The 11,192-nt window shown below is 46.2% G+C and overlaps 2 protein-coding genes across 2 annotated transcripts; both read left to right on the top strand.

Moving 5' to 3' along the window:
• The first annotated feature begins 552 nt into the window (after positions 1–552).
• Positions 553–2,466, top strand: LOC111077848 (actin-57B). Its single transcript, XM_022372297.2, has 2 exons — positions 553–692; positions 1,284–2,466. Exons 1-2 carry the CDS (start codon positions 653–655, stop codon positions 2,372–2,374), a joined length of 1,131 nt encoding a protein of 376 aa, XP_022227989.1. The 5' UTR covers positions 553–652; the 3' UTR covers positions 2,375–2,466.
• Positions 2,467–6,842: 4,376 nt separating this feature from the next.
• Positions 6,843–7,474, top strand: LOC121404130. The gene is made up of 2 exons (XM_041593033.1): positions 6,843–7,000; positions 7,060–7,474. The coding sequence occupies exons 1-2, from the start codon at positions 6,934–6,936 to the stop codon at positions 7,182–7,184; spliced, it is 192 nt and encodes a 63-aa protein (XP_041448967.1). The 5' UTR covers positions 6,843–6,933; the 3' UTR covers positions 7,185–7,474.
• The last annotated feature ends 3,718 nt before the right edge of the window (positions 7,475–11,192 follow it).

Genomic DNA, 11,192 nt, shown 5'->3' with positions numbered 1-11,192 from the left:
ACCGACCCAAAAAAACAATCCTCTCACAAACAGCGCACACACCCGCATATCAAGAAAGGAAGAGAAGGAGCGAGCGCAAGAGATCCCATAGCTATAGCGATCAAGAGAGAGAGAGAGAGAGAGAGAGAGAGAGCCAGTACTGGAGGCGCCGCCTTGCCTTATACGGCACTTTTGGACCACGAGTTCTGCTCATCGTGCTCTCTCGCCTCCAACACGATCCCCAGCCGATAGCGATCTGCATGCTCGATCATGCCGAACTGGTGCCCTCTCGCTCTGGCCCGATACTTTTATCCAAAGCGCCCCCCTATGCTGAAGGATCTATTTTTAGGCGCATCTGACGAAGGTGGGCCAGCGGCAGCATATCTCTTGGATGCTGCCGCTGTGCTGCAACTGTATGGGTGTATGGGGCTGTGGCTGCCGTTGCTGCTTCTGCTGCTGCTGCCGCAACGACTGAGGGGGGCATCGAGAGGGTGCAGGGTGCCGGGTGCTGTTTGTCTCCTTGGATGAAAAGACATTTCGGTGGCGGTATAAAATCCGAGTACCAACGCGGCGATACTTTAGTCAGTCAGTTGTGTTCCAAAGAGTACACATTGCCGTAATTCTTGATTTAAATTCACCCGTGGTTCCGTAAAACAAACCAAACTCAAACAAAATGTGTGACGATGAGGTTGCTGCTTTGGTCGTAGACAATGGTGCGTATCCCATATACCATATACCAGGAGATATCAATCGGATTATAACATTGAATTCAAGCATAAAAGACGAGAAATGCCAACGGAATAAAATCACAAGGATATATTAGTTGTTCAGTGCGAAAGTGATCGAAACCAAAAGTGAAAGATCTCCAAAATGTGATATATCCAAAGTAGAATATCTTCAACACATTATGAGACATGACATAAAAAAAACTTCGGGAATTTTAAATTCCCAAGAATATTCCCTCCAAAAAACCTAAATTCCCAAGGAATTAAAAAAAAAACATTTGAAATTCTTAAGAAATTCCCAACGATCCGCACAGAAAATAAGACTATTTCATTTGCTGAAAAGCATAATATAATTCTGAAAAATAGTAATCGCTTATCGCAATGGCACCAAGAAATCTTTGGAAATATATAATTTCCCCACTCAATCCTTCTAAGAGATCACTTCCCACATAGATATTTCTATGATTTCTAGAATAGACATCCCCAATGAGTCACCTCACCTCGCTGTCCATTTGAGACACCCACCCAACTGAAGAACAGCCAACTAATGGACCGTTTGTCACTCTTGTTATCCTTCAGGCTCCGGCATGTGCAAGGCCGGTTTCGCCGGTGATGACGCACCCCGTGCCGTCTTCCCCTCCATTGTCGGTCGTCCACGCCACCAGGGTGTGATGGTCGGTATGGGACAGAAGGACTCGTATGTCGGTGATGAGGCCCAGTCCAAGAGAGGTATCCTCACCCTGAAGTACCCCATTGAGCACGGTATCATCACCAACTGGGATGATATGGAGAAGATCTGGCATCACACCTTCTACAACGAGCTGCGTGTGGCCCCAGAGGAGCACCCAGTCCTGCTGACTGAGGCCCCCCTGAACCCCAAGGCTAACCGCGAGAAGATGACCCAGATCATGTTTGAGACCTTCAACTCCCCAGCCATGTACGTCGCCATCCAGGCTGTGCTCTCCCTGTACGCTTCCGGCCGTACCACCGGTATCGTTCTGGATTCCGGTGATGGTGTCTCCCACACCGTCCCCATCTATGAGGGTTATGCTCTGCCCCATGCCATCCTCCGTCTGGATCTGGCTGGTCGCGACTTGACCGACTACCTGATGAAGATCCTCACCGAGCGTGGCTACTCTTTCACCACCACCGCTGAGCGTGAAATCGTTCGCGATATCAAGGAGAAGCTTTGCTACGTCGCCCTGGACTTCGAGCAGGAGATGGCCACCGCTGCCGCCTCCACCTCCCTGGAGAAGTCCTATGAGCTTCCCGACGGTCAGGTGATCACCATCGGCAACGAGCGTTTCCGCTGCCCAGAGTCCCTGTTCCAGCCCTCATTCTTGGGAATGGAATCCTGCGGCATCCACGAGACCGTCTACAACTCGATCATGAAGTGCGATGTGGATATCCGTAAGGATCTGTACGCCAACATTGTCATGTCCGGTGGCACCACCATGTACCCCGGTATCGCCGATCGCATGCAGAAGGAGATCACCTCCCTGGCCCCATCCACCATCAAGATCAAGATCATTGCTCCCCCAGAGCGCAAATACTCCGTCTGGATCGGTGGCTCCATCCTGGCTTCCCTGTCTACCTTCCAGCAGATGTGGATCTCCAAGGAAGAATACGACGAGTCCGGCCCCGGCATTGTCCACCGCAAGTGCTTCTAAGCAGTTGCCCAACACACCACCCCCACATCTCAACTCTCGGCGCCTGCCTCATCATAGCCATTGGCTGCTTCTTGTGGTCATTTGGCTGTGTGGCGCAGCTGCCAACACCAACACCAACGCCATCAGAGATGCCCACCCATTTGTTTTTGAATGTCATTAGGTTACCAATGTGTCATCCTTGGTTCCAGAATACTCTTTTGTACTGACTGAACAACATCAATCAATCAATGAATCAATCAATCTATACACCTGAACACCGATCCCCATCCAATTGTTTTCTCGCTCGCGTGTTTCCATCTATGTTGATCGCCATTTGATTGTTTTACGAATGAACCGACACCTCATCTATTTTGTACAGAACTAACATCTTCCCCCCTCAGTAGAGCGGATGGGGTCTATTGTCTACGAAATGTAAAATAATCTCATGATTGTAATATTAATTAAAACAATTTATAATTATTTATAAATAAAAACGATTTTTTAGATTTAATTTTTTCTAAAAACAAAGAAATTTGGAAAAAATATAGAACAAGGGCGGGTAGTGATCCACATCCATAATAGCGACCCATAGAGTTTCCCCAAGATTTTCCTGATCCCACAAAAGCTTTCAATCGATCATCTACGTAGCATTTCCGATCTATTTTAAGCCTCCAGCTAGGGGCGGGCGTTTCAGATTTCCTACATTCCGGCGTCGAAAGCTTTTCGAATGTTAAAAATATTTCCTGAACATCTCTTGTGTATTCGGAGGATTTCCAAACGATTTCAACTATTTATAGGCCAACACGAACACATTCCAAAGCGGGAGAAGAATACAAAATTGTGTTTATACTATGGGGAAACTCGATAGGCCGAAAACGATGATGACGCAAGGCGGTGGCGACAGCAGCGTCTGGTCTAGGGATGATCAAAAGGCGGCATGGCATAACAAACAAATTGCCAATGTCAATCCGATTACCCGCAATGCATTTCTTTTCGAGGAAACGGAAACGGGGGAAACAGACAACAAAATTGTGAAATGTTCCTCGACATTCGGGGAACAGGAATGCGGAGAGACAAATGGTCTCGCTGGGCATTGCCAAGACAATTAGTCAAGATTGCGTTGGGCCGTTTAATTAGAACTCGATCTGCATTATGAATGAAATTTGTATTCGCGTTCGTCTGCTCTGCAGTTGCATCTATGTTCAAATGGGTAATTAATGGGCGCGAATCCCTGGCACTTGGCCAGCAGCAGAGCAGCAGAGCAGCAGATGACGCTAATGAGATGGACAAAAATGGGCGCAGCGCAGACTTGCCCGACCGCAAATCACTTTCTCAAGCGAATCACTTTACAGGGCACTGCACAACAACAACAAACACGGCTCAGACGAGTTCCAAGACCAGAACCAGGAACAGCACTACCAGGACCAAATCAGGGCGGGATTGGCGATACCAACCCCCGGAGAAGGCTTAGCCCACTAATCAATTTGCACAAAAACAAAAATAAACACGCACACAATGTCGTCGTCGTCATCATAATGCAATTTTCAGTTCTTAATTTCCATACAAATTCGATTTAAAATTCATAATAAAGTGCACAAATATCGACTCGATCTGGCACATAACCGTAGTACCTCCACCTCTAACGACTGTACATATACGATTTCAAGAGTGCCACACAAAACGACCCATATGGTCAATTAGTATTGCTGCTCCGACTGCCAACCAACAATGAGGGCATCAAGTTCTTCAAGGAGCTTACCGACACACTCACTCGCAGAAATACACACACGGACATGCCTGCATGGAGACAGAGCACACACACCCCAGAGCACACACATTGTTTTCACTTCAATTATTATCGATGAAGCCTGGCAATGCCACCAAAAAATACTCGTACAACCCAAAACTTGAGTTCACTCAAGCGTAAAGCGTGTTCGAAGCTCTGAGATTTTAAAAACTCTTCTTAAATTCAAGCTCAGGAATATATACTCGTACTTATTGTTTGTTTGGCATCAAATGATTTCTTGGGATCTCATTTTTCTTGAATTGGTATGTGATTAGAATATGTTTTCCCATTGCATTACCCGGTGTTCCTTTGGCTGTTTCTATTAAAACTAATATCCCAGCCTTTGAAGGCTTTAAAATAAGGAAGAATCTTTCGTATATCTCCTAAGGCACCTGGAAATACTCTTGATATTTTAACTATTATTCTTTAAACATTTAGACTATGATTCAAAGTTGCCCTTTGACGGTTTCAATATCTCTTATAACCGCATTTATATATAGAGGTTCGTGCTGCAAATACTTTTTTAGTTTTATCCCAATTAATCCGAATTGCAAAGGCAAATTGAACCGGGTAAAAATCTCCATCGAACAAGGCAATTTAATTTGATTGATTTCAATTTTTGACATTCTCATTCCCCTCACAGGACCGGATCGGATCGGACCGGGCCGTTTCCCTCTCCCACTTGACTGGCTGAAAATATAAATCGCAAGAATAATGAAAAGCGTCACATTTGATTGCATTTTTTGTGTGAAATTGGGCTGACAATGTGTGCGCTTTCGCTGACCAAATAAAAAGCCGAGGAAACTCAACCAACTGCGACACGCACACACGGTTACATATATACAGAGTGGTACGGGCACGGAACAGGGGGCAGGGGCAGGCATTGTATATGTGTATTGGGGGTGATTGCCATTTGTGTGCGAACAGGCTAAAGGGTGCAGGCAGGATACACGACCAAAACCAGCACCAGCACCAGAACCAGGACCAGCATCACCAAGGACAAGGACGAGCCTGTGTAAACGTGTTAGGGCAGAACAAAAAACACAATATAAAAAAAAAAAATCCGCACTTTACGCAATTTATGTGCAAATTTTTCAATGACTTTAAAACGATGCAGCAGGGCTCTCGCTTCGCTCTGTGCCGAGGAGGGCTGACTGACACAGAGGGATGCCCAGTCATTATAATCGCTCGCTAATTGACTCTAATAGACTTGGTTCCATCAAATGCCCTGTTGGCTTACCACGACTGGGGTTGCTCTGACCTGCGAGTTCCCCTTCGCCCCAGAAACCGCTGCTTTGGAAACGGACTCGAACTGGAACGAACTTAAAGTACTGGCAGTGTACTTCTAAGTAAGTCTTTAGCGGCAGTTCTCTGTTCTGTGAGATCTGTGAATCTTTAGCTGGGGTCTGTGAATAGTTTAAGCAGCTTGCCCAAAACACTTTCGAATTGTATGGTGTTGGAATTATGTGCGAAAAGTACGAGTATCTATTAGGAAATTGCCCACAAATTAGCACAAATAATGCGTGTCTTTAGCAATTTGAATAAGCTGTTCAGTACCCTCCACTCCACTCCACTGCAAACCATTACACTCCAGCCTGCTCTGATCTGCCGTCAAAATCCCACACTCAAACACACATCCCAATCGCTTATCCCCTCGACCTTTCACCTTTTCACATGTCCCGGGCCTAAGTCCGCTCACACGTGAGCCCAGGGCAATGATAATTATGCGCCTGATTTAACCCTATAGAAGGTACTATACATATGTACGTACAGACTCTCTTTCTCCGCTCACACACAAATGACAGTTTCACACTGCCTTTGTTGTGCTGTCCGCTCCGTCCGGTGTCCGTTGTCTGGACCTTTCTTTCACTGTTATTTCTCTGCTATTTCAAGTGCCGTGCACTTGAATTTTCAGTCGTGTCCTTGAAGCTGCTCATGCAGAAAGCGAGAAAAAATAAAGCAAAATCCTCGACAAAAAATGGCTCCGCTCATGGAAATATGAGTTCATGGACATGGACAGGGTATTAAACAAAGGGCTGGCTGGCATGGCACAGCCTGGTCACGCCTTCAAATCAAAATCGTCATCAAAAAAGCCAAGGAAATGGCCGAGGAAATTCGCATTTATTATAATCATGGGGGAAATGGGAAAAGTGCAAAGAAAATTGCTCTCAATTTCCCGCCAGGGCATAAAAACCGAAAATAAAATTAATTTCCACAGCGAGAGGAGGCCATCCATAGAGAAAGAAAGAGAGACAGAGAGAGCAAAAGTGCTGCTCAAACTTTGCAATTTGCGGCGCGTTTCCGGCTTCCGTTCCGTTTAGCGTCAATGAGGCAGAATCTGCTGTCTTCTGTACCAGAGCAGCAGGATGGAAATGGAGATAAAGATGGAGATGGAGATGAGGGAGACGAATCCTTGGTTGGTAAGGAGAGCTTCAATTGTCATCAATTTCGTTTGATGTGCTTTCCCTGGCACAGGCGCAACGCGCACAACAATTTTATTTCCATTTTCCCATTTTCCTTTTCACTTTTCTTCGTCACCGAAACGATTAGCAGCCACTTAGAGCAGTTAAGAGACCCATTGAGCTTATTAAATCAGGCGTAATAATTGACACACACAATGAACAGACGGAGATGGCGGCAGTCGCCACATCAGAGTATCGAAAATCGAAATCGAATCCTAGGCAGGCCTTGACAGATCACATGTCCGTGCCCTTAACAAAAAGACACTTTTCAATTCATTCGGAAAAAGTACACAAACAAGTACACAAAAAAAATAGACCAAAATTTTCCCAGGATGCCAAACGTTGTAGATGAGAATGGCCGACCACTGGCAACAATTGTGGAAATTGCCGACGAGTTGGGTAAGTCCTTCTATAAAGATATGTTTTGCACCCATCCTCCTATATCTGGCTGTTTTCAGAGCGAACCCATCTGGCACACCCGTCGCAAGTGCTACAGAACCTGGGGCAGATTCGAGAAGCGGAGGACGAGATGGCCCTGACCGAACGTTGGCGCTTGAGCCATAGATACGATTCGGGGGTATAGAGGAGCTCCCGCTCCGTGGGCCACATACGTCACAACACAACTCTCCCGCCCATAATCAGCGACACCTGCTCCAAGGTGTTTGGCTGGCAATTAATGGGACAACTTTCCACATTCCCATCCACAGTCCTCGAGCAAAGCAAACAAAGCATTCGAACAGATCCACACGCGAAGAACTGAAGAACTGAAGGGTTCGGGCTCTGAAACACACAAACAAATTGTGACAAAGTTGCGGAAATTTAATTAAAATCAAATACTCGTACAACTAAAGTAAACCATGTCCCAAGCAAAAAGGGTAGAACATTCTCAGTCAGGTGTGACCCGGTAGTTTCCAGCACGAAACTCGAGCCCCGAACCTCAACCTCGCTTGCGGACTGTCGCTGGTTTTCCGCGTCGTTTAATAAACAAAATGCAAACAAAGTTTAACAGCAATGACACACATGGATTTCTCGTTCCCGCCATCACCCGCTGGCTTTTGTTGTTGCTATTGGCCTTTTATTAATATAATTTATGAGCCTGTGGTCGTGGAGAGGGTGTCGGCAAGGTGGAAATGCAAATAGACCCGAGCCCAACTCGGCAGCTGCTTAAATTCACAGCGCATACATTTGATTAACTTAATTTAATAGTATTTCTCTTTTCACTGTTTTTTTTTTCACTTCGAGCTCATTTTGATATATTTGTTTGTTTCCCTAATTTATTATTATAGTAGTTAGGGCCCTGCGCTTGGTTAACAGCCTGAAATGCGATTATATAGCTATCGATCATTTTCGTGGCTATATACTGTTGACTATAGGCGCTGGCATTTGGAAATTGCTGAACAGAGCTCGAATTAAATTGAAAATTAAATTGCCTCATCCGCTAAGAAGCACGTATCAATTGTGATATCAGATGGATAACTATTTTGGAACAGTGTCTGCTGTTATTGGATCTGTTTAATTAGCAGATCTGTTGGAGAACTATCTTATGTAGCCCGTTAAGAAAATGGAGTATGCTGTACATATGTACATACACTCGTACATAACACTCGTACATGTATAAAAGAAAAATGTCAAAACATTCAGCCAGACCATTGGCTAATGAGAACACAATTGGCTATACAGGAGCAGCTGCCCGAGCGTGCTACCTGAACTGGCCAAAGGCCAAGGGCCAGGCATCGAGGCATCAAGACAAATCAGGCATGAAACCATTATGGCTAAAATCGGTAAACAAAAACCACGGGGCCACTGCTCTTTCTTTAATCACAGCCCAGCCCAGCCCGGAGATGTCCTCTCTACTGAGAGTGGGATCAGCTGTTTGGCCAACGATCAGCGAGCGATAAATAAGGCACGGCTTAGCCTCATTGAAGTCAGCACGCAGGCAGGACATAAATGGGAAGGAAAGGAAAGTACATTTCTTCGGCTCACCTTGAGCGATCCGTTGAGGAGTCTCAGCTGGAGGGGATTGGGTGTCGGCTCGCTTTGAAATGCTTAGCAGGAGCTGGATCGGCAATCGACACAAAAGTATCGTGTTTCCCGGTTGTCGCCAACCTACTTACGATAGATATCCTGTCGGAAATGTTTTCGTTTTCGATTGCATGTTGCGGTATGTTGGCAATTTATTTTTAGACGATCAGCGATCAGGGATCAGGCTTCAGGGACACCCGATACTCAGTCTCTCAGAGTGATTCCTCTCAAGTGGTCACAAATTACTGCAATTACTGATCCTCCTCGCTGCCCCATTCGCTGTCTCTCTCACTCTCTCTCTTGCTTTCTGTTGTTGCTGCCACAAAATGGCGCTCATTAGGGGAACAGCAGTCCTCTTCTCAGCCATCCATCCATTCAATCCCACCCACAGAAGCCAGACAATCTGCATAATTATTTCTCTGAAAACTTTTGATGAAATGAATTAAATGCGAAATAATTTTTTAAGTACTACTAACGAACGCAGCGCTTCCAGCCGACAACTGCCAGTTGACAGTGGCCAAATGAAATGAACACGAAAATGCGACTGTCAACGTCAACAGAGCCGTGTCTGGATGCAGGACGACAGACCAAGGCCGGGCAAAGGGCCCTCTGCCAGTAGAAGTCTTTTCTGAGCGTCTGTTGAGCGGATTTAACTTGTTTAATTACCGTTGTATTCAGCAGCGCGCAAGTTCATCAACGGCCGCTCATTACGGCCGCGCTCACGTCTCGTTTGAGACTTCGAAAATGTTGCCAGTTTTTCAAGAGCTCCTCCACACCCACCCCCCGCCCGACCGAACCGCTTCCTGCCGACCACTTGCTCTCTTGTTTTGCGTAACTGTTACCATTTTAATGCGCTCGAGTGTCGAGGACGAAATTGATTTTCGTTACCCATTGTGTTGGACGTTTTGGAGAGCATTTTGCTCATCAAATTTGAGCTCAATTTTGTTGGGTATACTCCGGGTATGTACCCCATGGACTGGACAGAGCAGGACAGAACAGGGCAGGACAGGACAAGGTGAAATTCCACTGAGCCGAGTGCAAATACTGCGTTGAGAAGGGAGAAATACGGGGAGGCACTCGTCTCTCAATTTCACAGAGCCACAAATACGAAACTCAAAAGGCCACTTGATAAATTTCATATATTTATAGCCCGCAGAGTGACGCGCTGCATTTGCACACTGAGTGAAATTCCATGAGCACACAGCCACACCCGGGACACACAAGGACATTTTGGCCCGAATTGTGGATGGGCGGCTTACCTCCCCTCCTACCCAGCCCCAGCCCCAGCCACTGGCTCGGGGCCCCAACCAACCAACCAACCCTCTCCTCCTTGGCCAAACACTTGCACAAATAAAAGATCTACTTCAACTTATTGAATTTTCGTTGATAGAAACAAGATGAAATGCAAACGGGACAACATGGCACACGAAATGCTCTATGCGAACATTATTCTTGTCACATTTTGAAGAAGATGAATACCATGGATCTATGAAGAAGATACATTTCTAATGGATACACATTACACTTAGCTGTCGCAGTCGTAGTTTCCCTATACTCTTCATGGCGAGAAAGAGTATAAAGCAGTGCAGGTTATCCCACCCGCCGGGTGTCTTGCGTCCTACCTTCCGCACAAAGGACAGCCACAAAAGGCAATTGCATATGAGTTTTATGAAAGCTTCTTTTGACAGTGCTGATGCTTATGCTGACTCTGCCCCTGCCTCCGACTCTGTGGCAAGGTTGAGTCGCTGGCGGTGACTCCTCCCTCGGCCCAGTCCTTTGACTGTGACAAATCCGTTAAGTCGCGCAATTCGTTCATTATTACGGTGTATTTGTATTTGTGCAGGGAATTTAGCTCTGACCCCGCACAGGATCGGGCACGGTCGGACACGGCGAAGTGGTAAGTGTAATCAAATTCCAACCCAAATCCCGGCCGGCTTTATCCCGATTCAGACAGAGCTGGCTGAGCAGGAACTTGACGGCGTTTTATTATTAAATTTGAGGCCATTGCACACACAATGCGACATCCTGCCGCGAGCCCAGAGCCCTGTGCGAAATTATTAAAAAGTAATTATGGCACAAATTACGAGATATCAATATAGCATTTAGCTCTGCAGGCGGCCCACTACAAAAGGGCTCTCCCTCAGAATCTCGATCTAGCTCTCTCTTTCTATCTTTCTCTCTCTCTGTCTCTCTTCCACCACCACTTGAGTTCGGTGCAAATCCTTTGGCTCACACATCCTTTAGAATTGCATTCTGCCGACATTTCCCCCACTGCTGTCTGCCGTCGTGTCCGGGCACAATACGAGATTCCTTCTCTCCCATTGTGCTCCAGCTGGACGACTTCTTTGACGTCTCTTCACATGCAATGCAACATTTCCTTTGCCCCTGACTAATATCGAGATTATTATACGACTTGAACTCTCTTTGGGCATCCATTCAACAGCCTCTGCCTCTGGGGGTTGGTCTCTGCCGAAGATCATTTTCATTTGACTCGAGCAAAGGAAAGGTCGCGTCAATTGTAACAAACATTTGGCCAATTTATAGCGAGACCCCGCAGGGTCATAATCCC

The sequence above is a fragment of the Drosophila obscura genome, unplaced genomic scaffold (genome assembly GCF_018151105.1).
Source record: "Drosophila obscura isolate BZ-5 IFL unplaced genomic scaffold, ASM1815110v1 contig_186, whole genome shotgun sequence".
Classification (NCBI taxonomy): Eukaryota; Metazoa; Arthropoda; class Insecta; order Diptera; family Drosophilidae; genus Drosophila; species Drosophila obscura.
This window is presented reverse-complemented; position numbering and strand designations above follow the sequence as displayed.

Bases quoted from the DNA above. Each gene is read 5' to 3' on its own strand.
- LOC111077848 (XM_022372297.2), top strand. From the start codon at position 653: ATGTGTGACGATGAGGTTGCTGCTTTGGTCGTAGACAATG. The intron at 693-1,283 runs GTGCGTATCCCA...GTTATCCTTCAG, and splicing joins TGCTTTGGTCGTAGACAATG to GCTCCGGCATGTGCAAGGCC.
- LOC121404130 (XM_041593033.1), top strand. From the start codon at position 6,934: ATGCCAAACGTTGTAGATGAGAATGGCCGACCACTGGCAACAATTGTG. The intron at 7,001-7,059 runs GTAAGTCCTTCT...GGCTGTTTTCAG, and splicing joins GGAAATTGCCGACGAGTTGG to AGCGAACCCATCTGGCACAC.